The sequence below is a fragment of the Saccopteryx leptura genome, chromosome 10 (genome assembly GCF_036850995.1).
Source record: "Saccopteryx leptura isolate mSacLep1 chromosome 10, mSacLep1_pri_phased_curated, whole genome shotgun sequence".
In the NCBI taxonomy this organism is placed as follows: domain Eukaryota; kingdom Metazoa; phylum Chordata; class Mammalia; order Chiroptera; family Emballonuridae; genus Saccopteryx; species Saccopteryx leptura.
In genome coordinates, this window is record NC_089512.1 from 45,219,464 (window position 1) to 45,247,279 (window position 27,816).

The following is a 27,816-nucleotide window of genomic DNA, read 5'->3' on the forward strand; positions in this document are numbered from 1 at the left end:
GGGGGGATGGGGTGAAGAAGGAGAGAGGGGTTGGGGGAGGGGAGGGGCACAAAGAAAACCAGATAGAAGGTGACAGAAGACAATTTAGCTTTGGGGGAGGGGTATACAGTACAATCAAATGTCAAAATAATCTAGAGATATTTTCTCTCAACATATGTACCCTGATTTATCAATGTCACTGCATTAAATTTAATAAATAAATTTTAAAAATACAAAAAAAACCCAGTTCATCTAAAAAAAAAGAATTAAAAATTCAATGACTTGTCAGTTAAAACTCAAAACAAATCCAGACATTCTTACCCTCACCACCTGCTTCTCTGCCATCTGATTGTTGGGTTCATTGTTGACCCCAGTCTGAAACAAAAACTGTAGGTGAATGATCAAGGCCATAAGTTGTCTCCATTTCATTTGCATTTTTATATGGAATATGGATAGCTTTTTTTTAAAGTAAATATTTCATCTTAATTGTTTTTATTACATAGTCTTTGATATTATCAAGATTTTTGAGGGGAAAATTAAAACAATATCCTAAAACTGAAAGCAGTCAGCCCAGGCTGGTTGGCTCAGCAATAGAGTGTTGGCCTGGCGTGTGGAAGTCCCAAGTTTGATTCCCAGTCAAGGCACACAAGAGAAGCGACTATCTGCTTCACCACCCCTCCCCCCCCTCTCTTTCTCTCTCTCTCCTCTCTTCCCACAGCCGTGGCTCAAATGGTTCAAGCAGTTTGGCCCTGGGCACTGAGGATGGCTCCATGGCCTTAACTCAGGCACTGAAATAGCTTGGTTGCTGAGCATCAGAGCAGCGGTACCAGATAGGCAGAGCATCGCCCTATAGGGGGCTTTGCCAGGTGGATCCCGGTCAGGGCTCATGTGGGAGTCTGTCTCTGCCTCCCCACCTCTCACTGAATAAAAAGAAAAAAACTGAAAACAGTCTCCTGTCCAAGTCTTCAGGGATTGAGTGTTACCACTAGGTAGTGCTAGATACTACTTTTATTTGTGTTATAATTTCAGGAGTCTCTTCTTGCAGATTAAGTAAAAAGGTATTTTTCCAAATTAAAATATTTCTGAAAACCTATTTGTCTTTCATTTTCTGTCTTAGTTCTTCCAGATTATTTTTTTATTCTTCCAGATTATTTTATCATAGAATTTTTTCCTTTAATTTAGTCATAATCACCACTAGCACTTCATCAATTCAGTCCTTACTAGACAAATTATAGTGATCTCCTATTTACATGTTCTTTCAGTATTTTTTACTTTATCATCTTTGTTTTTAATTCACTGTTTTTGTGCATGACATTTCACCATTTTTTTCTGCAGATGACCCTCATGTTCAGTATTCTGCTGTGAGCAGCTTTGTATTTCTTCGTTTCTTTGCTGTAGCCGTAGTATCACCTCATACTTTTCATTTGCGACCTCATCATCCAGTAAGTCTTGTTCTTCTCAAAGCTTTATTCCATTTTTACTTATTTTTATTAAAATAGAGAAGAGGTAAAATAAGCCAATTGCACTTGCCTATGCTTTCTTATACCTAAATTCACTGGGCCATTTCAGTCTTTTAGAGAAGGCTGAAAAATCTATTTTGTTGTTGTTGTTACTGTTAAAAGATTTGCACAGAGTAGTAAAATAGTGATAATTGCTGAAGCTTGGTGATAGCAGGAAGGGGACTCATTATATGTTTCATCTGCTGTTGTGTATGTTTGTAAATTTCCATAACACAAAGATTTTTTTTCTTAATTAGTTATAGGTTTAGTTTAACCTTAAAGATATTTTTAAATCTTACAGAAGTTTGAAGAGGCTCATTTCTGAAAGGTAGAGAAACTTTTTTTGGAACATAATTTTTTTTTGTTTTGTTTTTTATTCACCTGATATGATATTGTAACTGAAATTTAAAAATTTTTTAAAGCATACAACTTTTTTGTTCTGAAATCCTATTTTATTAAACAGGAGTCTGCATCTCATACTTTTATATTTCTTAACACTTTAAAACATTTTTTCCTGTTTATGTTTCCTTTTCATGCAGTGTATTTCTGCTGTTTCTTTAACCTTTTATGTTCCAAATATTTTATAATCTTATCTAATTACTTTTGTTGCTGATTTGTATAACAAATAATAATAACAGCCAACACTTATTTAGTGCTTTCTTTGTACTAGGCTTTGTTCTAAGTACTTTACGTTTTAACTTACTTGGTCCTCTCAGTAACCATGTGAGGTAAATTATGATTTGATCTCACTCAGTTTTAACTGAATTAAACCAGAATTCTGACTCAGTCTTCTCAGTCTGTGAGCTTACCCCTCTTAGGCAGTCAGATGCTGGTGCACGTGTAATGTACCAAACACTCTGTCTGCGCTGGGGAGGCAGTGATGACAAAGACTCCCTGCCCTTGGGAAACTCACTGACCAGTCCAGTGTATAGAGGACCCATGAGTTTTGGAGTTAAACTGGGTTCTGAAGGCCACTCCTCCTCTTGACATTGGCCACTCATAAAATTTTGAGAACTGAAAAGGACCATGCTGCTGTGGCAGCAACATACCCTTTCTTGTCACAGGACAGATGGTCTGTGGATAGCTACAGCAGAGAATAGGCCAGTGTCCTTTTGTTTACATGCTGTCTTTTCTGTGGCTTGTCACTAAAGCTGTACTGAACTGAGGGAAAGCAAAAGCTTGTTAACAGCGTTCTGGGCATAAACAGAACTCCTACCTCTGAGCTTGTGAACCCTGCCTTGTATTCAGACTTGGATTTGCATATTTCTGTAACTGATGTTACAATAAAGTCCTTGTAAGCACAAACTCTTACAATTTTAGGTCAATTTTCATTTGCCAGAAGATCTGCTTTATATTGTCATATAACTTTATTACTTACTTTTTTTTCCCCCTAAATTTTTTCTCCTCAGGGAAACATAGCACTATTGAGTGTCTATTACATCCTATGTAGAATGTCAATCTTAGGTCACATATTATTTACTTTTAATTGAAACCTTATTCCTTCTTTTTAAAACCCTTTCATTCTAATTGGTGAAGTAGGGCAAATACATAAGATATGTAATCTAAAACTACATCTGTAAATCTAAAACTAGCACCTGATTAGTACCAAGTAAGAAATATTGACAATTCATACTATACCAATTGAGAGCAAGTGATGATTCCAGGAACCTGATGATGATGACATTGTCAAGACCAGTATTGAAATTTACAGAATGTTTAGGGAGGAAAACCAGTTAAAGTTCATTGAATTTTATATTAGAAGTTCTTTGAGTTTTGAGAAGCCAGTTTCAGTAGAGTAAAAGAGCAGAATATCAGATTGCAGAAGATTAAAGAGTAAGTAGTTGAGTGTAGTTTTTCCTAGGAAACAAATCAAAAGTGAGCTTTTGGCCCTGTCTGGTTGGCTCAGTGGTAGAGCATGGGCTCAGCATATGGATGTCCCGGGTTCTGGTCCTGATCAGGGCAAACAAGAGAAGTGAGTATCTGCTTTTCTCCCCCTTTTTCTTCCTCTTTTCTCCCTCTTCCCCTCCCATAGCCAGTGGCTTGATTGGTTTGAGTGTTGGCCTTGGGCACTGAGGATAGCTCAGTTGGTCCCAGCATGTCAGCCTCAGGTGCTAAAAATGGCTCAATTGATTTGAGCATTGGCCCCAGACAGGGATTGCCAGGTGGATCCCAGTCAGGTCACATGTGGGAGTCTATCTCACTATCTCTTCTCCTCTCTCTGTAAAACACAAAAAAGTGAGCTTTTCATACTGTTAAAGCAGAAGGGCAAACTCAGGCATGTACACCTGTGTGTAATACACACATGATGAATAAGTTTTCTTGTTTTTTTTAAGGGGGGTTTGCAAGAGAGAGACACACAGACAGACAGGAAGGAAGAGATGAGAAGCATCAACTTGTAGTTGCATCACTTTAGTTGTTCATTGATTGCTTATGATACAATGTGCCTTGACCAAGGGGCTTAAGCTGAGCCAGTGGCTTCTTGCTCAAGCCAGCAACCTTGGGCTTCAAGCCAGTGACCTAATGTTCAAGTCGGCAACCTCAGGCTTTTGAACCTAGTCCTCAGCATCCCAGGTCGATACTCTTATTTGCTGCGCCACCATTGGTCAAGCTAGATTAATAATTTTTTTAAAAACACTAATTTTAAAGCATGGGTTATGTTAACATTGGCATAATAGGCTGTTCTTTCCAGAAATTTCATGGTAAGGAAAAAGAAGGGATTGAACCATTCTTCTCACCATACCCCCGCATTCTCTCACTAGAGAGCTCCTTTTAAGATTCAGCCAAGACAGACTTCTCTAGCCCTTCAGTCTGGGTTAGGTACCTCTCTCAGAGAACCTGTGGCTCTCTCTGTCATGGCATTTCTCATACTGTTTTATAATCATCTGTTTATAGTTTCTGCATATCGACTGCAGTACCATAATAGCAAGGGCTAGATCTGTCTCAAGTTTCTGTATCCCAACCACATGGCACAGTGCTTAGGATAAGTAGATGCTCAATAAATGTTTGGAAGAGAAAGATGGTAGCTCAGAGAGGGATTCCATCAAATGATGAGTCTTTTCCATGATGGGAAAACCTACATATGGTTTAAATAGAAAAGAGAACAACAGAAGGAGAAATTGAAGAGAGAAGGGAAGTGGACTTAGTAATACTAGGTCAATATCCTAAAGGATTCAGAAAGCATGTGTTTAAAAGAAAAAGTGATGGAAAAAGAATTCCTCCTTTGAAATATTATGGTAAAGCATATGAAAATTTTTTGTTTTGTTTTGTCTTTTGTAGATCAAAAATAGTCAAATAATGGTCATTTCTTTTTTTTAAGTAATGGTAATTTTATATGGTTCTCCTTTAAGTTGAGTTCTAGCTTATGAAAAAAAAGGATATGTTGTTTTAAGGTGAGACCATCAACATTTTAGTTCAATTTAATAAATGTTGTATAGCATCTACCATATGCCAATGCCTGTTTATGTACTAGGTATCAGATGTCTAAGTTATGGTTTATGAGAAATTATGATGACAGATTGTAGCAAGGGGGAGATTTCAAACAATTTATATGTTCACGAGGCATTACCAGCAGCTAAGTGACAATGAGAACCATGTTGATGTAAACCATCCTCTGACATGCAGAAACTATATAAATATATCTTGTTCTCATTTCCTAGTTCAGAAAAATAGTGACCTACAATACTGATTTTAAAACCAGATTTGAACAGGGAAGTCTTGGTGATGATATTCAGTTCAAATTCAGTTTATTAGCACATTGTTAAGAATTTTATGTCCTTCCAAGGCAGAGACTTATCGGGACCTTTTATATATATATAATGGAATCATGAATGTTCTAGTTAAAATATTTCTGAATAAGCTTAATTTAAGTATGTAACTATTTTATGCGTATTTAATAATGATCATATCCAGATAGTCCTTCTTTTCCAGATTGCCTTACTTCCCAGTCATATCTTCCCCTCACATTCACTGCCTGTCTTCAATGTAGGGATACTAAAATACTAAGGAGTATAAACCAAAAACTAAACTAAAACATTTCTGTATCTAAATTTGAGTGTGTTTTTTGATGGAAGATACTATTTACTTGAAAATCCCCAAAACAAAGGTGTTCTATATAATGGTAGGGGAATTGGTTATACAGATGTATGGATGGGTGAAAACTCATCAGCCTATATATATTTAAAACCTGTTCACTTCACTGTATTTTAATTACACCTCAATTTTTTTTAATAAGGGAAAGCACAAGGACTTAATAAGGAATACTGCTTATTCAATTTTACTTATATTTACTTCCTTCTGGTAGACAGTGCTGAAAAACACCTTGGATATAGACCCAAATAGATCCTATATGAACTGGGTGACTTCTTTCCTAAGTTGAATTTAGGTCTTTGCTTCCATGGTGAAAGACTTGATAGCAGAAACCATATAAATTATTGAATGTGCATATAGGTGAGTTGAGTACAGAAAATTTGGAAATTTTAAAATGGAAGCTACCATTTTAAGTTATAAGGTCGAAAAAAGTGCCATTGACATTTCAAAAGTGAATACAATATGTTAGTTAATTCACGCTGCCATATTGTGTAGACCAACATATATAATGTTGATTAAATTATGGTTTTTAAAAGTTTCAAGCCATAATGTAATTACTTTAGGAGAAGTTGTCAATTTCATGTGGCTTCTTTAGTTGTGCCCATCCTTAGCTAGATTTTAACTATGTTGCTTTGAGTGAACATTATTGGGTCATTGTTTTCAGAGCAGTGTAGCCCATTCACTTTGTTCTACTTTTTATACAAATTCTATTTTTGAAAATTTAACAGTTTGTGTTATTTTTACATTCTCTAGGACCCACAGACAATTAGAACATTAACTCTCATCTCAAAAACCATTCAGACTTTGGGAAGCTGGGGGAGTTTGTCTAAAAGCAAGGTAAGTCTTTACATCTCTTGCTTTGTAGTCATACTTCTAAATGCTCTACCCCTGTGATCCCTTCTTCCACACTCCCTTCCAAAATTACAAAGCAAAACAAAAAATACATAGTATGTATAGATACAGAACCTATCTTTTACATAGATGTTGTGTGTTAGTCACCTGTTAAAGAATGCAGGTTCATTTTAACATATCTACGAGGGGAAGAGGGTGTGGTAAACAGATGCTAGTGCCTCCTGTTTGTCTGCACTGTAATCATCTAAGAGCTGTTGAAGAAATCTTCAGCTGCCAACCCTACAACTGTCTTAAAAGATATGATTGAATCCTTTTTGGTCTTAATCCTCAGCTTTATTAAAAATGTAGTCCACTGTATTCTTAGTGCTCTACTTAATATATATAAATCCTGTGTGTGTTTTTTTTTCCTTAGTCAAGTTTTAAGGAAACATTCATGTGTGAATTTTTCAAAATGTTTCAAGAAGAAGGATATATTATAGCAGTTAAAAAGGTATGATTGTTTTACTCTGGAAATATTAACATTTCTTATCATACAACTTTGAGGTAATAACATTTTATAATATTCCTATGAGTTAATCCCCAGTTTAAAAAAATTGTAGAACTATCCATCAACTATAACTTCTCCTATCCAAAATTATGGGGTTTTTTTAGCTGTGAAAATACCTGAGTTTTAGCAACAGCTACTGTTGCCAGTGTCTTAATAATACAAGTCACAAGTATCTAGAGTTAGGGCTTCTCAACAGCAGCACTATTGGCAATTTAGTCAGGTAATTCTAGATTGTGAGGGGCTGCCTTGTACATTGTAGGATGTTTAGACGCATCCCTGGCTTCCACCAGTTAGATACCAGTAACATACCCCTAGTTTGGGTATGTTACAATCAAAAATTTCTCTACACAGCCAAATGACCCCTGAAGGAAAAAAATTGCCTCTGATTGAGAACCTCTGGTCTAGAAGTAACTTACTATGTGCCTGAGATATAGTAGGCACTTAATTGCCATAATAAAAAACATATGAATTATTGAACATTTAATAAATAATATAGGCTTATGGTAGTAGTAACTCAAGGAAAGATACTAAAATTAAAATGTAAAAAACCCTAAAGTTTATAATATCCTGACAAAAGGCTTATAATATATAAAAATTGGTGTATTTCGAAATTGAAAATGTTTTGTAAGGATCTGTAATTTCTTGAGTCTTTAGCTCTGAATCATTCTAAACAAAATGTAGCATTATTGTAATACCCTAAAATTTTGTTAAGAAAAGTTGTTTTTGAAGTGTATCTAAACTTGGCTTGAAGAAAGTACTGTATTTTATCACAGTTTTAACTTAATGAATTCAAATTAGCAAAGCCAAACTTTAAAGATTTCATTCAGTTTTGCAACATGATTCACAATTGATTGCCAAGATATATTTTGTGTAAATATGTTGGTATTTTTTTGTACTATTAAAATTCTTACAGGACTCAGTAAATGAAAATGGTGATTTAAAACAATTAAAGCCAGTTAGAATCTTTTATCTAGAATAGTACAAGTTCAACCAAAAAGTTTTAAGCAACCATTGAAGGCTTGAGGAGAGTCTTTCAAAAGAATAGGGGAAGACAAAGATGCCTTTTTATTTATAGGACATTGTTGAAACAGTTGTGGGACAGTGTAGGCACTTTTGTTGGCAAGGTTACGATGTACTATCTTTTGTTTTAAGGTTGTTTTTGCATTTTTTATGACCTAGGCCATAGTAGAATATGATTTTTTCCCCCCTGATATAATCAGAATGTGTAGAGTTGATAAGGTCAAAGGGGAAAGTATTTAAGGGTGCCAGGAGTTTAGTCTGTTCCTGCTCCACCCTGAGTCACCCACTCACATTCTCATAGACTATCACCATAGCATGTCTCCTGTCTCAGTTTGGTTCTAGACTCCTGAACTAGCATAGGATATTTTGCCCTAATATAAGAGCTTTCTTTATTATTCACTAGCTAAGTCTGGATGTATGTAGTGCTATGAAGGTCAACTTCTCATTCATGTTGTTCCCACTAGTGACATTATTGACCACTGCTCCAGAAGATAATAGGTTATAACTGAGTCCTATACTATTCCAAGAGAGTTTAGGAAGGGTAGCCGGGATAGGTCTATAAATAGAATGACCATATAATTTAGTGTCCAAACCTGGATACTTTCAAGATTAAAAAGGAGTTCTATTGATTATGTTGGGTTGTAGACAAGAACAGCCCTGAGCACATTAAGACCTATATTCACCCTGCCTATAGTTCATCTTAATTATTGTGTTTCCTTTCACTTTGTCTAACTGTATTTACCCCATGTTCCTTAGAAATATTGTAAATAAATAATAAGTATTTGTCAAATAAGTAAATCAGTGCCTCGGGCAAAACTAAGGAATGAAATTCTCAGATAAGTCTGTTCCACTTCATTAGCAGGAGCTTTGCAGTGAGAACTAAAGATTTGACAGGACATTCTTTAGTTCCTGTGGGTACTTGCTCTGTATCACAGATGTAATGCAAGCGGAACTCTGCTCTTGTTCTTTCGCCTGCCCAGATTTCCTTCCAGCAAACTAGAAGTAATCTTTCCATTGGAAAGCCCTAAAGAGTAGATTCTGCTGGGTAATTCAAAGCCAGTCTTAGGAGAAATGGCTGAGCTCACAAAATTCTACTTTACATTAGTCACTGGTGCCTCAGTGTAATTCTTACTGGAATGTAATTTATTTGTTTGTTTTTTAAGCCATAAATGGAACAACATAGAAAAGTATAAAGGAAAAAGTAAGGACTAAACATATAGTTCATTTATGAGACAAAATAGGGATTCCTCTGTAAGAATAAGAATTGTTCCTTGAACTAAATTTACCTTTCTCATGACAGCCACATTCCAGGAAGCTCTTGACAGTTCGAGGTAGCATATTTATGAAGCTAAATGCTCTTCACTGGGTAGCTTGCCATTGCTAGAGTACTTTAAATTTTCTTGAGCCACCACATTCCCATGTTTTCATTGGAAGTTTATAAATTATGATGAGATTCCAGGTTATTCCAGAGAACACAGTTATACTTCGGTCATTCCTGTGAAATTCTCTCTCAAAGCTAAAGTCAATTACATACAGTAGAATCAGCAAACTCTTTTCTGTCAAGGGCTAGTGAGTAAATATTTTAGGTTTTACTGGCCAAATAAGGGCTCTGCCCATATTCTTCATTTCTGTTTTTGCAACTCGTTCAAAATGTAAAAATTTTTTTTAACTCATGGGCCTTACAAAAACAGGCTGCAGGTTGAATCTGGCCTTCCAAACCATAGATTAGTGATCCCTTCCTATAATATAGGTTTATAATTCTGTATCTAAAAACTTTGGGACCAGAAGTGTTTTAGAATTAAGTTTTCAAAGTTTTTAAAGGTATATGCTTCGTATGGTGTATCTTATCACAAAGTGTAATATTTGCCTTTTCCCCATTTAGTTCTTGGATGAAATATCATCTACTGAAACTAAAGAATCCAGTGGTACAAGTGAGCCTGTGCACCTGAAAGAAGGGTAATTTAATGAAATTAGACATTCAAGTCATGTTTTAGTATAGGTTAAGTAGGTACAAAGAGCATAGGTCTGGAAATGAGGAGATAAGGGTTTCTGTTCTGTACTAGAACTGCCTCAGTGACATCAATCAGGTAAATCGCTCTCACTGTCCCGTAAACTTTGTGTGATGGGTATGATTCCTTGTCCATACAGTCCTTGAGTTGTCTGGCAGCTAAAATGAGATTGTGAGTATTAGACTATTGACAGTTACTATTTTGAAAAAGTCACAGTACTGTTCAGTCTTAAAGTAATATTGTCATTGGAACTTAAGGGGGGAAATCACTCATTTGGCCTTTTTAATTATGAATAGCATAGTTATAGCTATTAAATTAATTAAAGGCTTTATTCCCTTAATATGGCCAAAATTAATGCAAAAGTTATGGACGGCAAAAACATTTTTATCTACTTATGTAATCTTACACTACCTTTCTTATATCATTTAAAATGAAAGGATGGTTTTTTTGTTTTGAATTAACTTTTAATATTTGTAACTAAATGTTTACATTTGTTGTTTTGGCAGTGAGATGTATAAAAGAGCTCAGGGAAGAACTCGGATTGGAAAAAAGAATTTCAAGAAACGGTGGTTCTGCTTAACAAGCAGAGAGCTCACTTACCACAAACAGCCAGGTAGTTGTGTTTATGCTTTATTGTGGGATCTTTTCCTGGTTTTCAATGCAGATTTCTTTTTGCTGCTAACTGTGACTCTGGTGACCCTTTTAATTAGTATTACCATAATTTATAGTTTCTCACAGTGATGCATACACACTAAGAATGCAGTAAATATTTGATGAGTGACAACAAGGAAATTACATTTTTCTCACACATGCTCTGTTTTTTAAAATCCCTGCTTTTTCACCCTGTAGTGGTCTTGCCAGGTGAACCCTAATCAGGGCACATGCAGGAGTCTGTCTCTGCCTCCCCTCCTCTTGCTTAATAATAATAATAATAATAATCCCTGCTTTTATAATCAATAAGAAATAACATTAAGACTTCTTAGAACTTGGAAGTTTCTTTAACTCTTAGAGCCAAATTGGTAGGAATCAATATCTAATAAATGAGAGTATTTTGGTAGTTTGCTGGATAATATCAACCGAAAATTCTCATAGTCATACCATAGATAGTGATTCCTAAAAATTATCAGATTCATTCTAGACTGTTGGCCAAGCCAGCTCCAAGATGGAAATTTTAATTATTTGCTTTCTGAGAAAGTACAAATAGGCTATCTGTTTTGGTAAAGAAAGCCTTCTTTCTACAGTGTGATTTGAGGGCTTCAGAGAGGCAAAGTTTGTCCCTCAGTGGACTGAAATAATGCTTAACATTTCCGCCTTTTATGTTTATTCCTTTGAGGAAAAGCATTATCGACAGAAGACCGTTAGCTTCTTCTGATATATTAGCAAGAAGAACTTTTGTATTTGGATCATAGGTCACATACAGCAGAATCCCTGTTCAGAGTGATCAGGATCCAAAGATGTTCACTTGACCAGAAGAGTCAGTTAAGCAAGAATCATTTAAAAGCAAACAAAAATATGCATACATACCTTACATATATATTTATGTAATTATTTACCAATCTTTTTATAGAGGGTCAAAAATCTTTTCTTTGAATATGGATCTATAAGTTGTATTGCTGCTTTGTCTTTTGCATGTAATATAACCCTAAGGTATCAGTTTTCAGGTTGATTTTTCCATAATGAAGCTAGAACTCGAATACTTGAAAAGTAATCCAAGTACAAAGTCCTTTTAAATTTTCAGGATAGTCACCCTGTTTTTAATTTTTTTTTAAATTTTACAGCTGTTTCACCCTCATTAAATCAACCTTATTTGTGTGGGTGTAGGTCTCCTTTTTTGAAGCTTTTCAAAGCACTTGACTGATTTTCAAATACATGGTAAACCTCTTTAGTTGGGGACAGTGTCACTTTCTGTATATTTCAGTAATTATAATTACAACATGGAAATTGGCATAAATAGGTTTGAGAACAAATCCAATGGACTTGGTAAGCAAAAAAGCCTAACTAATGGGACAGAAGGATACAAGCTTAATAGATTGTAGCATTCAGCATCCCATGAACATCATTCAGTATGTTTTACAGAGGAAATGATGAGTCTTAGTCAATCCACCGCATCTGTTAGGCAAAGTAAGAGAGCTTCTACTATAAATTCTGAAATGATGAAACAAACGCCAGACATAGGCTACTTTAAAGAGAATGTAGAGTGAGTGCTAAGTAGGGTGCTTCTTGAAGAGTAGAATGATAAGGAAAATGTTTTGTTTCATAATTTCTTTGGCATAGTGAGAAGGACTATCTGTGTCCAAATACATTAGTAAGACATAGATACCAAATTCATTTTTTTAGGCACCCAGATAATTTGTTATGGCATATAAATATTCAGATGAGTAAATATCAGTAGGCTACATATTTACCCTTCCAGACAGCATTTTTTATGCTAAGCATATTTCAAAGGGTTTAAAAGTTATACTCTATGTTAAATACTATATAAATGTTCTCACATATATAGCAGCATTTTAAAACTAGCTGTCATGTGCTAATTATATTTCCATAAACAGTACATTGAAATAAAATTTAAGGTGAGTTAGTAATTTTCCATTAATAAATTAGCTATTTTTTTTCTCATTTAAAGTATTTCTAATCTAAGCCAATATTCTAAAGTCCTTTTGTTTTAGACTTTAAGAATCAAATGATAGCTTTGGACACTTTCCTCCAGAAAAAAAGCCATGTACATACAAACTAGACACAAAATTTTGCATGTAATTTCTAAGAGTTCTGCCTGACCAGGTGGTTGCGCAGTGGATAGAACATCTGACTGGGACACAGAGGACCCTGGTTTGAAACCCTGAGGTCGCCAGCTTGAGCGTGGGCTCATCTGGTTTGACCAAGGCTCACCAGCTTGAGCCCAAGGTTGCTGGCTTGAGTAAGGGGTCACTCAATCTGCTGTAGCTCCCCCCGCCCTGTCAAAGCACATATAAGAAAGCAATCAATGAACAACTAAGATGCCGCAACGAAGAGTTGATGCTTCTCATCTCTCCCTTCCAATCTCTCTGTCCCTCTCTCTATCACAAAAAAAAAAAAAAAGAAGAAGAAGAATTCCTAGGAGTTCATAGACCCAAAGTCCATTCTAGTTTTCAAGAACATCTGTTCTATCCAGTGATCTTATGGGGGTAAAATTTTATAGAATGATTAGGCTGCTCTAGATATAAAATAGACACATTAGAAGTTACATTGTTTATAGACCTTAAGAAATTTAATATGTTGGAATGACATCATGGCATCGGAGGAGTGAGCTCTATTATATGAAGCTGCAAGATTGTTTACCAAGGCCTACAATTTTAAGCATCCACACTGTTGCTTTGATTCTTTTTGATGGGTTTTTCCAAAATGTATTACATGCTTCCCCACCTTCTAAAAAAAGAGTTCGTTGAATGTAGTTAACATTTTCTAGATGACTTGGATCTGTGGTTGATAATATTAATTATTACGTAGTGCTCTCCTATAGTGATGTTTTCAGGGCTGCATAGGGGTGGGTGCAGCTGTTTACTCCGCAGCTAAATGCCTTGGGCTGTCCCTTTTGCATTCCTGTGTTTGCTTTCACAGTTTTCTCCATCCTCTTTATATTTAGACTGTCACCCTAATTTCTTGTGCTGTCAGTAAACCATAATGTAGCATCTCACTTCCACCTCCATCACTCACCTCCATTTTTTACTGCTAATATACTGGGAGTGAAGATACAGTTTCTGTGTTTGTTAAAATTATGCATAAGATTAAAACTCTTCAATTAAAGGCTTTAGGAATTTCCTCTGTGAATAGAATGCATGGGCTTTGGAGTCTCCGATTGTTAAGCAAATGTTTTGTTTATTCCTGCTTTTCTGGATAGCCAAAGCTACTAGTTAAGTTTCTTGCTACACTTCCTGTATGACTTTGGTGTCAGAAAGAGTGCCTCCCAAGGTTTCTGTAACAGCTCTGAATCCTTGAGTCTTCACTCTGTCCTCTTACTTGACACTAGTATTTTTCCAAATTACTGGAAAAGGAATTTATATAATTTTCTCAATTTTAAGGGTTTTTCTCAAATAAGTTATTACATTTTGATGCCTGCTCAGGTAATTACTAACACAATAGTAAGCAACAAATCTTCAATACAACTAAATTAACAAGTGGCAAATGAGTACTGTAGGGCAGTGGTCGGCAAACCGCGGCTCACGAGCCGCATGCAGCTCTTTGGCCCCTTGAGTGTGGCTCTTCCACAAAATATCACGTGCAGTTGCAAAGGCCAGCTTAGGAGTACCCTAATTAAGTTAATAACAATGTACCTACCTATATAGTTTAAGTTTAAAAAATTTGGCTCTCAAAAGAAATTTCAATTATTGTACTATTGATATTTTGGCTATGCTGACTATTGAGTTTGCTGACCACTGCTCAGTTGGTTACCAGTCATGGTTACATTGCATTGACAGTTTTTTTATGGGCCTGTATGCTTGTGATTATGGTTTTATATTGCTGTGTTGTAATGCAGTCATCTTCTACAAGTTGAAGTTCTCCTGGTTGTATGTTGGAACTAAATGAGTATTGATGTTCCCGCCTCTTCTGTCTCATTTAGCCTCATCTTTTGCATTCTCCATGTGTTGCTTCACCAGAATACACTTGCGGTTTCTTCAACTTGTACTCTTTCACACTCATGCTTTTGCATATGTTCTACCTAGAAATCCCCTTCTTCACCGGTGTAATTTGTTGTCCTTTAAGCCTCAAGTCAAATGTTAGCTCTTTTCAGAAGTCATTTATAAGCCTCTAGCCGCCTTAGTTGACCTGTTGTTTCTTTATCATCTTAGTGATAACTTCTATCACAGTGTAGTTCTTACTCTTCTCTCTCTCTTCCCCTAGTCTTTACAATCCTCAATGGTAGGGACCGTGTTTTTACTACTTTTATTAAGACATTAGTAAATGTTTTTAATAAATGATGTTCTCCAAAGAAGTCCATGTCTTCTAGATATGTTATCATCTGAATTATTTTAAGAACCACAGCTCTAGGCTTCTAAACTGTTCACTAAGCATGCTAATAATAGATTATTAACATAAGCGTCTCTGAAATTTCATCCTACGTTCTCCAAACTTGATTAGATATGACATACACAAACACATACATACAGCCTACGCAACTTCCATGTGATAGCAAATGTTCTAGCTCATATATTGTGGACAATATAAAAGAAATTTGTGACGTTTTAAACAGAAATATCAGTATATTTTGATTGATTTTTCAGCTGCTCATATTTCACACATATACCACTCTGTCGTATTTTTTTCTTTGATAACTAGAGAATGTAATTAATTCAATTATGCATTCATTCACCAAATATTTTATTGAGTGCTTGCTATGTGCCAGATGGACAAAAATAAAGCCTGGAAGAATAGAGAATGATGGGCTCATTGAGAAGAGTTGCGATATTAAAAATTCTAATCAGTGATGGCTTCATTAAGGAAGTGATATTTGAGCAAAAATGTAAAGATGAAGAGAAGATGTGCCACGTGGATATTTGGGATAGTAATAATGCCAACATAACCTAACAGCAGTCAGTATAAAGGCCCTTCAACAGAAGCATGCCTGGAGTATTACGAAACAAGAGAAAGCTCTTGTGACTAGGAAAAAAAATAGTAAGGGGGTAATTATTGAAATGTCATGGAGAAGTTAGATATTATATGGCTTTGTGGACCATTGGAAAGGTATTGGAGAGTTTTAAGCAGAGAAATAACATCATTGTAATAGGATTAATCACGCCATGTGTAGTGCTGTGAGAAGAATAGAACACAGGGACAAGGAGACCAGTTAAATGGCCATTGCAGTAACCCAGGGAATAGAGGATAATGGCTTGGACCAGGTGGTAACAATGGAGATAGTAAAAATGGAACACATTCTGCATCTGTTTTGAAGATAGTACTCGCAAGATTTGCAAGAGGATCAGATATCAAGAGTGAGAGAAAGAGGAAGGACCCTCTCCTCCCACCTCATCCTCCCCATCACTATTTCTTTTTCCTGAACTCGTTATTTATTTTGCAAGAATACTTTCTCAAGGAATAATTTCAGGTAGGCTTTATGGCTGATAAATTTTCTGAGTCCTTGCACATTTTTTTTAAAAGTCTTTATTACCCGTACTCTTGAATAATAATTAGACTGAATTTGAAATTATATTCCCTCAGAACTTTCAAGATATTACTCCATGGTTTGCTAGTTTCCATTGTTGCTGGTGAGAATTTTGATGTCAGTCTTCTGATTCTCAATCTTGATTCTTTCTAGAAACTGTTAAGACTTCCTTTAGCCTTTGAGTTCTGATATTTTACAGCCAAGTGTATAAGTATTGTCTTGTTTCTTCTGTTTGCTCAGCACTTGATCGATCCTTTCAATATAAAGGTTTCTGCCTTTATCTCTGGAACATTTTTATTGGTAACTGTCTCCTATTTCTGTTTTCTCTATTCTGTTTCTAGAATTATTAGACATATATTGAAACCTCTAAATCCATCCACTTCAGCTCTTAACTTTTTTACTTATAGTTTCTTTGTCTTTTTTTATAAGTATATTTGGACAGTCCTTAGTAAAATCTTCTCATTTTACTAATTTACTCTGCAGTTCATTTCAGTTAAATACTATATACAATATAATATAATACAATATGAAGTTAACTCTATTGACATGACAGTTTATGTGCCTGGGAGCAATGTGCTTTCTCTGTATGCCCTATTATAATGTATCCAGAGAGGAACAAACACAGCAGTTCTAGGGTATGTGCATGCTTTGTATATCCAACAAATCTGAAAATAGAAATTCCCTGCAGTTTTAAATTCTCTGTAATCTCTGTGATGCCCTGTAGATTGGTACCCAAAGACTTATTTTCTCTGCCCCCTTATTTGTTATGCCCAGTTTCCTCAGATGTTATTGTCTGAGTTGTACTACATGTGTCTCTTGTCTAGAGTTTGGTGATTTCCTCATCTCTTTGGTGATTTTTTTTTTTTTGTAATTTGCTCATATTTGAGTTTTGTAGTTCAATCACCCACTTGAGTGTTCAGTTGCTACTCCCAGTGACTGTGAGGGAGGGGCGGGGTGCCAGTGCTTATCTTCTGGTGTGGGTGCTCTCCTTCCTTCTGAGGGCCAGCCGCTACCTGTGACTGGGCACTGCCCTACAGCCTGGCACGCATCCTTGCTGCTTTAGCCTGGGATACACGCCTCTGTTGACTGATGCTTAGCACACACTAGGGAGTGACGTGGGGAGATGAGGACCTAACCAGCCCAGTTGTGCTGGATGCATCTCACCAACTAATCATCCTGATGTATGTCTAAGTGTGTCCATTGACTCCAGCTTAAAGCTCCATTCTCACCAGTCCCACTTTTGCAGCTGTTTCTATATCTAGCTCTGCCTGGGGCTTTCTTCAGTTTACTCCCTCCCCACTTGCCACCCCCCACACACCATTAATTTGACCTTGTCTTCTTCCAGGAGACTACTGGTAGTCTTTTCTTATTTTCCCATGCATTTACAGTTTGTATTTGTTAAAGTTAAATGTCATTTCCTCAAAAAAGTTTTCCCTAGTCACCCGATTTGAAGTAACTTTTCAGTTACGTTCTGTCACATCACCTCAGGTTGTTTTCATTATTGCATCCATCTTTACCTAATATTTGTCTTGTCAGTCTTTCCAGACCTAATGTAAGCTTGACTAGGGAAGGGGCCTTAGATGCTCTGTTTACTGCTCTATCCCAAGTGAGGTACAGTGTCTGGTATAGAGTAGACATTCAATATGATAATTGATTTAATGACTTTATGTTTTTTTAAGTTGTATATTACATCTACTTGAATTACACAAAGTTTAGATTTTATAATAGGAGCCAGTCTTAGCAAATAGTCTCTGTTAACCTCTCTTGTCCAAAAGCTACGCATTAGTCCATAGACTAATATAAAATGTAAAGGTCTTAACCTCCAGCACTTTAATCTACATGTCATTAAAACAAAGTTTGGGGGAAAAGAAAGCAAAGCTTTGACTTTCTAAGAACAACATTACAAAATGACCAGAAAGAGTCATAATTCTATTTGTTTCTAGTTTCTGTGACTATATGAGATTGAGCCTATTCCCAGGTCAGTTGTAAGTTGCAGTGTATCGGACCCTTTCTGCCATGTTGGTATGGAGCTCCTTTAGCAAACTCAGACTTCCACATTCCTTCTAATTAGGTTAGAGTCACTCTACCAAATAAAATTCTTACTTGGTTACCTATATCTCTTAGAGTAAATTTGGTAGCTCTAGTCAGCTGACCAGCCAACATATAATACTAATGAATAATTTTTTCAATTAAAAATCATTATTTTGTGAGTTAACCTCTTAAATATTAGACTAGAAAATTAGAAAAATTCCCCTTAGGTACAAATTTACTGCTCACATAATAACTCCATGAATGAAAATGTCTCAGGAAGTTTTGAGTAAACCTCTGTTGCTAAGTATATACATATATTTTCAGTTCCCACATCATATTACAAAATATTCTATCATTTTACAAAATAATAATGAATGTTAAATATTTATGAGAATTTGCTCTAATCGGCTGAAGAATGTTTTTTGAATATGGTGTCACAGCAAAATAAAAATAATGGTAGATCTATAAAAATATTACATTTTTCTTTTCTACATAGAAATCAAATTTATTTTCACATTTTTCCTTGAAAAAGTTTTAATTTTATATTGAAACAAGTCACTTTATAGAAAACAATCATAGTCTACGGCCATACCACCCTGAACGCGCCCGATCTCGTCTGATCTCGGAAGCTAAGCAGGGTCGGGCCTGGTTAGTACTTGGATGGGAGAAAACAATCATAATTTATCTGCTCCATAAAACATAGAATATTTATATATGTGCAATTTGGAAATTCTACCATCAAGAAGATGAACTTAAACCTTACAGAAGTAGCCTCTTTATAATTCTGAGGAAGTTATTTTAATTCTGTTGTACTTCTTTTATTCTTAGGCAAAGATGCAATTTATACAATTCCAGTGAAAAACATTCTTGCTGTGGAAAAACTGGAAGATAGTTCTTTCAACAAGAAAAATGTAAGTTACAGAAATAATTAAAAATTTTAAACTGCGTATAATTATCAGGAAAACTTTCAGGAGGTTGGTCATTTTAGTATTTTCCATTAATCATTAATATTTTGTAATTGCTGGTTAAAACATTGTCTTAAAATTGTCCATTATTATTGATGTCTTGTATGTCTGCCTAGCCTATTAGGTTGAAGGTACTTTTCTCAATATAACCCTATTAACTTCTCAGCTTGACATTCAGGTCTTGCAGTAATACAGTCTCACCAACCTGTGTACTCCTGTCTTTTGCTACTACTCGGCACATACAATACTCAAGCCAGCCAAGATGATTTGCTTGTTTTGCTGTATTTTCCCACTGCTTTGCCTTTACTTATACTTTTTCCTCTATCTGAAATTCCCTCCCTTTATTCCTATTTATATGATAGTCTGTTCCTTTGGGCATGTGTGGCTTCTAAATATTATATAAATATAATGAGGTACTGTTTAGTATCATGTGGCCCACATTGTCTTTAGGACTAACTTGCTTGAAAAGTAACAGTTCATAAGATACCTGAGCAGCAGTTTTCTAGCTAAGAAAACTATTTTTCTGTAATGTACCTTTTTCTGTTTTGTACTATTTGTTGGTTTGTCACTAAATTTTTATCTTAATTGCCTTAAAGATGTTCCAAGTAATACATACGGAGAAACCGCTGTATGTCCAGGCAAATAATTGTGTAGAGGCTAATGAATGGATAGACATCCTCTGCAGGGTGAGCCGATGCAATCAGAACAGGCTCAGTTCTTACCATCCCTCTGCATATCTGAACGGCAGCTGGCTCTGCTGTCAGGAAACCAGTGAGAATGCTCTGGGCTGCAAGCCATGTACTGCGTAAGTTTCTTTCTGACTAAAAAAGCAACGTTTCAGATGTGGTCCATCTATACAAAAGAATATTATTTGGCCATAAAATGGAATGAAGTACTGATACATGCTACAACACAGGTGAACCTCGAAAACATGCTAAGTGAAAGAAGCCAGGCACAAAGAACAGATACTATATGATAACATTTAGGTAGTCTTCAAAATAGGTGATTTCATAGACACAGAAAGTAGATTAGCAGTTGTGAGGGGCAGTAGGGAGGGAAGAATGTAGAGCACTAACAGATACAGAGTTTCTTTTTGGGGTGATGAAAATGTGGCTGACACAAGTCAGAAAAAAGGACAATGTTTAAATAGATGTCCAAATGTAAACAAGATATCAAGATATTTCAATTGTATGGGATTGTATTTTCATTGTATAGAACAGCTAATGTCGCCTGATCAACTTAAGTAATGTGTTGCTATGGTGATGAAGTATAGGAAAATGACTTTACTTTTAAATTCCCCTCCTTTTGACTAGAGTCACATAATAACCAAACTTCTGTTGGTCCTGTTTAATTATCAAATGAGACTAGATTTCCCTGGCCGGTTGGCTCAGCGGTAGAGCGTCGGCCTAGCGTGTGGAGGACCCGGGTTCGATTCCCGGCCAGGGCACACAGGAGAAGCGCCCATTTGCTTCTCCACCCCTCCGCCGCGCCTTCCTCTCTGTCTCTCTCTTCCCCTCCCGCAGCCAAGGCTCCATTGGAGCAAAGATGGCCCGGGCGCTGGGGCCTCTGCCTCAGGCGCTAGAGTGGCTCTGGTCGCAACATGGCGACGCCCAAGATGGGCAGAGCATCGCCCCCTGGTGGGCAGAGCGTCGCCCCATGGTGGGCATGCCGGGTGGATCCTGGTCGGGCGCATGCGGGAGTCTGTCTGACTGTCTCTCCCTGTTTCCAGCTTCAGAAAAATGCAAAAAAAAAAAAAAGAGAGACTAGATTTCTGAGGTTCCTTCTGCAAAATTCTGTGGTTTTGTTTTTTAGTCTCAATTCATAAAAAAGTCTTTGGCATGTCAACAAAGTGAAATGTTTTCAATGTCTTTAATTTTATTTTACCATAGAGGTGTCCCTGCAGACATCCAAATAGATATTGATGAAGACAGAGAAACAGAAAGAATTTATTCCCTTTTTACCCACAGTTTACTTAAGCTACAAAAAATGGAAGGTAAATGTACAATTAAAATATTTTTATGTAACCATGATCTTTAATTACCAGGTCCTGAAGTGAAGTATTCCTTTGGCATTATCTTAGCGTTGAAAATACTCATAGATTTACCAAAATGTTACTTATATGACAAACTGTCAATGGGGGTGAGGGGACGGCATTTTTCATAAATATTCATGAAGTAAAAATACTATTCTGCATAAATGTGATGATCATAATTAATAAAATAAATGCATTTTTGATTATCTGTACATTTTTCAGGGGAAATCTCCCCAACTTGAGACACTTGAAAAGTTCTTATTTCAACTACTAATTATATTTTATGGAATACTGTTGTCTGAGCCAAGATTTTGTTGTCCTTCTAGAGGCCTGTGGAACAATAGCAGTGTATCAGGGACCACAGAAAGAGCCTGATGATTATTCTAACTTTGTAATCGAGGATTCTGTAACAACCTTTAAGACAATTCAGCAAATAAAAAGCATCATAGAGAAGCTAGATGAACCACATGAGAGGTATAGGAAGAAAAGATCAAGTAGTGCAAAATATGGAAGCAAGTAAGTATTTTTAAGATTCTTTAAACATTTTTTTAGACATAATTTGGGATGGCCTGTACTACTCTATACTCACTCCTGACATGCAGGCCACCTGCTGGCCTTCATTTTTCTCTTGTGTAAGAGTTTCCCTAGCCACTCGTATGTGCTCTTTGTCTCTTCAGTTCCTGTGTCATTTCCTTGTGTTGGTGCTGAACTCCTTTTCATGTTATATCCCAGTGTTATTCATTGAATTGAACACTCAGTAGCCTGTTATTTTTTGTTTTGTTTTGTTTTGTTTTTACTGATCCTCTTTCTTCTTAGTATCTCCCACAGTACCTTATACATACTGACTACTAAAATTTTTTTTAAAAATCTGATGTCAAAGTGCAGAGTATTTTATAGATTTTCTGATCCATCTCAGATATAGATGGTGGATACTACAGTGGATAAAAACACAGCTAACGTTTACTAGGAACTTATTTTTCCTTCTACACTTGGTGAGTTCACCAGCTCAACACTGTCATCAGGGTCCATCCAGCCACTCAGCCATCCTCAACAGGATGATTTCTGTTTTCTTTTTTTAAATTTTTTCTGAAGTTGGAAATGGGGAGGCAGTCAGACTCCCGCATGCGCCCGACCGGGATCCACCCGGCATGCCCGTCTGGGGCAGTGCTCTGTTGCATCCAGAGCCACTCTAGTGCCTGAGGCAGAGGCCATAGAGCCATCCTCAGCGTCCGGGCCATCCTTGCTCCAATGGAGCCTTGGCTGCGGGAGGGAAAGAGAGAGACAGAGATAAAGGAGAGGGGGAAGGGTGGAGAAGCAGATGAGCGCTTCTCCTGTGTGCCCTGGCTGGGAATCGAACCCAGGTCTCCTGCACGCCAGGCCGACGCTCTACCACTGAGCCAACCGGCCAGGGCTTGATTTCTGTTTTCATCAGGCTTATCCCTTCATAGGCTCAGAGGGGCTATAATGGCTTAAAGCCTCACATTTTTTATATAATAGTGTACAGAGACAGAAAGAGTTGTTTTCTCCTCACCAAGAGAAGAACCTTATCTAAAGTTAACCCAGCTTCCCCTAGACTGTAGGACTGCCCAGGACTAGCACTAGAATCTGATTTCTGTGTACAAAGAAGTAAATAGGAAGGGGACAGTTCTTAAACTAGCAAATAAGTGTTTGCCACTATGTACACTCTCAGTGAACCTCACATCAGCCCGACACTGTTATATTCCCATTTACAGCTAGAGGAACTGCGGCTCAGGCAAGGTAAGTAAGTGCCTTGCTCAAGGTCACACAGCTAATTAGTGTGGGGACTTTGAATCCTGGCCCCATCATTTTAGGTATTTTTTTGTGTGGATAAATAATTATATTTGTGGCCCTGGCCAGCTGGCTCAGTGGTAGAGCATCGGCCTGGCGTGTGGAAGTCCCAGGTTCAATTCCCAGCCAGGGCACACAGGAGAAATGCCCATCTGCTTCTCCACCCCTCCCCCTCTCCTTTCTCTCTATCTCTCTCTTCTCCTCCCACAGCCAAGGCTCTAATGGAGCAAGGTGGCCTGGGTGCTGAGAATGGCTCTGTGGCCTCCGCCTCAGGTGCTAGAGTGGCTCTGGCCACAACGGAGCAACACCCCAGATGGGCAGAGCATCGCCCCCTAGTGGGAATGCTGGGTGAATTCTAGTCCTGTGCATGTGGGAGTCTCTCTCTCTGCCTCCCCACTTCTCACTTCTAAAAAATACAAAATAATAATAATAATAATAAAATAAATAAATAAATATATTTGTGATTTATGAGTAATAAAGATCAGTTTGACAGGTATAAAGGTTTATGTTCTCCCTGGATAGAAGGCTCAGTACATCAGGAGGGTTTATTGTAAACATCCTAATCCTGTCTTTTCCACATAGTATAATCGGTTCTCTTCCAGCAGTAGTCATGCAGTTGTGGAGTCTGGGGAAGTTTCCCTATGAGGTCCTAACCGGTGTTTGACCATCCTTAGGTAGTAGGTCCCCCTTGTGCACACACACAGTACCCCTTCCCAGCTTTAGTTTTCTCTGTTGAAAAATACCAGTCTCTCTTGTATAAAATATTTTACTTGTTCGTTTTATTTCCCCTATACCAGAATGTAAGCTCCAAGAGGGCAATTTTATTCACTGTTGAATCCATAGCTTCTGAAATAGTGTCTGATATTTAATAGGTGGTCGGTCAAAATTTGTTGAATTAATGAAATAAGACTTGGCATCAGTGATTATCAAGGGAAAATTATAAGTACTTAATGGATGGATATTATGCGATATTTGTCACTTTTTAAAATGCTATATTTTTTAACTTTTGAAAAATGATTTTTATTTATTTGTTTATTTATTTTAGGGAAAATCCAATTGTTGGAAAAACATCTTAGAATTTGACCTGTTGATTCTGAAGAACTGGAAAATATTATTTTTGTTGGAGTTTTTCAATTCATCATATATTTTGTTCAGAGTATTTAAGAATGAACATTGGCTTCAGTGTCGCTGGCATTCACATTGTATTTAATATTTAATAATTGAAATTAATTGTTTGGGAATCTTTGTATTGATGTATTGTATTACTAGAAAATTTGAAACCAAGATTTCCTTCATATCTATGTGTCAAAAGCCATGTTTCTGCAACTTCTTTTTAATAGAATTTTCCTAAAGAAGTTTTGTAACAAAAGGAGAACTCCTTCGTAGCCAGAACCCTCTCCCGTTGTAACACTCCATGTTCCGTGGACTTCTCACTGCCATTAGTGCCTGCTCTCTGCTCTCCACGGGTGGGGTTCCTCTAGAAAATCCCAATCCATGACAACTCAGAGTTTCCGTTTCATTCATCTAGACCTTTGTCTTCAAAACAGAAAAATAATAAAAGATTTTTTCTTTGGTCCGTTAGCCATGACGTTACATCAAGGGCAGTGACAGCAACCTCAGAAAACACCAGAACATCCCTGCAAGTGGACAGAGTCTTAGCCAGAGTAAAAGTAGAGCTAGAACTCAGACAGGAGCAGGCGGGAATCTGTGCTCTGTGTGCGTCTTGTTTACACTTGGGATGAGTGGTGGAAAATGAAATAAAATGAGACCACTAAATGTTTTTCATTATTTTAAATATCAGGTACTCATTTTCTTGATTTGAATGTTCAGGTTAGCATGACTTCTAAGGACATTTCTTCTGAAAAAGAAGAGAAAATAAACAGTGAAAGAAGGTGGTGGAAGAATCACTAACTTCACCTGTTATTCCATGTTGTTATAAGGGCCACCATAAGGACGCCCTCCTCCTAGTGTGACTGTCAGCGAGGTGAGAGCTAACTCAACAACAGTCACTCGATGCACTTTAATGATCTGGGCTCCCAGGCCCAGATTATCCTTTAGATACTCTGTGGTATCTAATCTTTATGATCAGTTCAATGATCAATGTGTAAGTCTAGAAATAGTGCTTTCCTGAAAATGTTTATATTTCATTGCTGTTTCCTTATAGCCTGCTAGCCAAATGGAATTTGGGCAAGCAACTGAATCCTGTATTCCCCTGATAATTTACTTTTATCCTTAAAACCATAACTATAAATAAGTGGTCAAAACAAGTTGCCATCTTGAAGTTAAGAGGGACACACTTTTTGCTTCATCAGTATTAAAACCCATGGTACTCTTATTTTGTATTTTTAAATTCAAACCTTTTCTAAATGTGGTACTTTGACCTTGGAGTATTTACAGGTTTCTGTTTAAAACTGTGACTTATTACTGTAAGTCTAGCTAGTAGTGGGGTTTTGTTTGTTTGTTTGTTTCCCTGAGCATAAGCTATATTTTAAGATACACTTTGCCAATTATGTTATTGGTAAATTGTTTTTAAATTAAATTGTTACTAGGTAGGCATTTTTAAAGACCATTGACATACAATCAAAGTTGTTCTGTGAATAGTTATACCTGAGCAATGTATTTCTCTAAATGATTTGTAAAACTCAATTGATTTTATTAAGAAACATTTCTAGTGTGCATTATGTATGGTAGGTTATTCCTGATCCATTTTAAAGACAAGTTTGAAAAAGTTCTATGAACTTGTAGATTCTCTAAGTACATTGATTTATAAATATGAAAAAATTTAACCATTTAACAATTTTTATTGTTGGATTTCATTCAAATCGAAATTTCCTTTTAAGAATCTCTGAAATGTCTACCTGAAGAGGACAAGTGAGCATTGCCAGGTGCCACTCATTATTCTTAAGTGGTGATTTAGTCCTCTGCTCTTTTTTTCAAGGCAAAAGAAATATTCTTCTAATATCTATACTGTCAAATTCCCAATTATGACTTTTTTTAAAGATCTTGGCATTACCAAAGGGACCAAAGCTGTGTGTATACATAATTCTGAATTTGAAGGAGTTTCTTCACATGACACTTTTAAACAGCCAATTTAACTGGAATGAAGCACCACCTAAAAAGAAGTAATGTGAAATTAAATAAATTTTTCTGGAAAGTCTTCTGATATAAGAGATCATGTCCGTTGGACCCTAGATTACAAAAGTACTTAGGTCTACAGGTCTCATCCTCTACTGTTACTTATGAGTACTTTGACTTTTTACTACCAGATCTGCTTTCTCTGCCTTTTCCACAATGCATGGCAGCTCACTTCACCCTAAAAACCTGTGAACCCCAAGAAGGAAAGAAAAGAATGATACAGAGAGGCCCTTGCCATAAATGCCAGTGCTGGCTCTTAGCATAGCCATTTCCATCAGTTGAAATTGTGGCAGTCTGTTGCTTGTTTTGTTATTATTTGTTTTGTTTTTTGTTCAGCTTTGTATTTTAATTCACTTAATAAGATGATGGGCAATAAAAAGTTTTTTACTCCCAGGAACATAATTTACAAATTCACTGATTTTCTTTGCCAAAGAAATACGTTCGTAATATCACGGGTAATGGTTAAGTATCAAACTAGGCTTTCCTTATTATACAAAAAAAGTGACGAATGCTGTGGTTTCGGTTTTGGTTTCTGAAGCCTAATTTCATTCATTTATCAGAAAGGCTCATTCAATCTGGCTTTTAGAAAACATTTTTTAAAAAGTAAAAGCACCTTTAATTTGTCCTAACGGTACATCTGTAGAGACAGAATGCAGCCAAGCTTATTAGGGGTCCTCAAAGTGTGGGAAATGCAGGACTCGCTCAAGAGTTAAATTACCAGCCTTGATTGATATTATTTGCTTCCATTTTTATAACTTGGAAATTAATATGTTGCTAGTAAATATTGGTTTTTACAGTGTCCAGTTTTAAAATTAAGTTGTCAAAACTTAATGTAGTGAATTTGTGTAACCATGTTGTATTGTTGAGAATGTATTTTTATTTAAATTTTATTTTCTTATCAAGAGTATTATAAAAATTTTAAACTTTTGTAACTGTCGCTTGGAAATAACTCAAATAAATTACAAGAAGCCTGTCCATTCTTTGTGAGACTTTACTTTTTTTTACTGATTTAGGAATTCTTATTTAAAATCATCGTACCTCATATTAGTGAGGAATTGCACAAGTGAGCAATCCTCAGTACAAGGAAGGTTGAAGCAGTCTGGAAAGGGCTCAGGATTCTTGCATCTAATGAGGCTGTTTTTTATAGACTGTGGTCAGTTTTCATTTATTTATTCAACAGACTTGCTTTGAGGATCTGAAGTATGCCGTGCAGGGTCCCATCATTCCCTAGAGCTATACACATCCAGTGTTCAGGAATATATTCCGCTCCTGTCTGGGTTAGTAGTTTAGAGCTGAGTTTTCAGCCTATGTTAGACTCTGAAGAATCCTACATTCCACTCTTCTCAAAAAGGTCAACACGGCCTGACCAGGCGGTGGCGCAGTGGATTGAGCATCTGACTGGGATGCAGAGGACCCAGGTTCGAAACCCCAAGGTAGCCAGCTTGCGCGCGGGCTCATCTAATTTGAGCAAAAGCTCACCAGCTTCAACCCAAGGTCGCTGGCTTGAGCAGGGGGTTACTCAGTCTGCTGAAGACCCACGGTCAAGGCACATAGGAGAAAGCAATCAATGAACAACTAAGGTGTTGCAATGTGCAACGAAAAACTAATGATTGATGCTTCTCATCTCTCTGTTCCTGTCTCTGTCCCTGTCTATCCCTCTCTCTGACTCTCTCTGTCTCTATAAATAAATAAATAAATAAAAAAGTCAACACGATAGCT

General features: G+C 36.7%; 1 protein-coding gene across 2 annotated transcripts in view; it reads left to right on the plus strand.

Annotated features, from left to right (window-relative positions):
- RASA2 (RAS p21 protein activator 2) overlaps window positions 1-27,065 on the plus strand; it is a 149,896-nt gene extending 122,831 nt beyond the window's left edge. The window contains exons 15-24 of one of the 2 annotated variants that reach the window (XM_066350484.1): window positions 1,315-1,421; window positions 6,318-6,401; window positions 6,829-6,906; window positions 9,866-9,939; window positions 10,499-10,608; window positions 18,985-19,067; window positions 19,718-19,926; window positions 21,011-21,114; window positions 21,480-21,669; window positions 24,008-27,065. In XM_066350484.1, coding sequence (XP_066206581.1) covers window positions 1,315-1,421; window positions 6,318-6,401; window positions 6,829-6,906; window positions 9,866-9,939; window positions 10,499-10,608; window positions 18,985-19,067; window positions 19,718-19,926; window positions 21,011-21,114; window positions 21,480-21,669; window positions 24,008-24,038 — 1,070 coding nt within the window. In that variant the 3' untranslated portion in view covers window positions 24,039-27,065. The remainder of the gene's footprint in view (window positions 1-1,314; window positions 1,422-6,317; window positions 6,402-6,828; window positions 6,907-9,865; window positions 9,940-10,498; window positions 10,609-18,984; window positions 19,068-19,717; window positions 19,927-21,010; window positions 21,115-21,479; window positions 21,670-24,007) is intronic. The other variant, XM_066350485.1, reaches the window with a different exon arrangement.
- The last annotated feature ends 751 nt before the right edge of the window (window positions 27,066-27,816 follow it).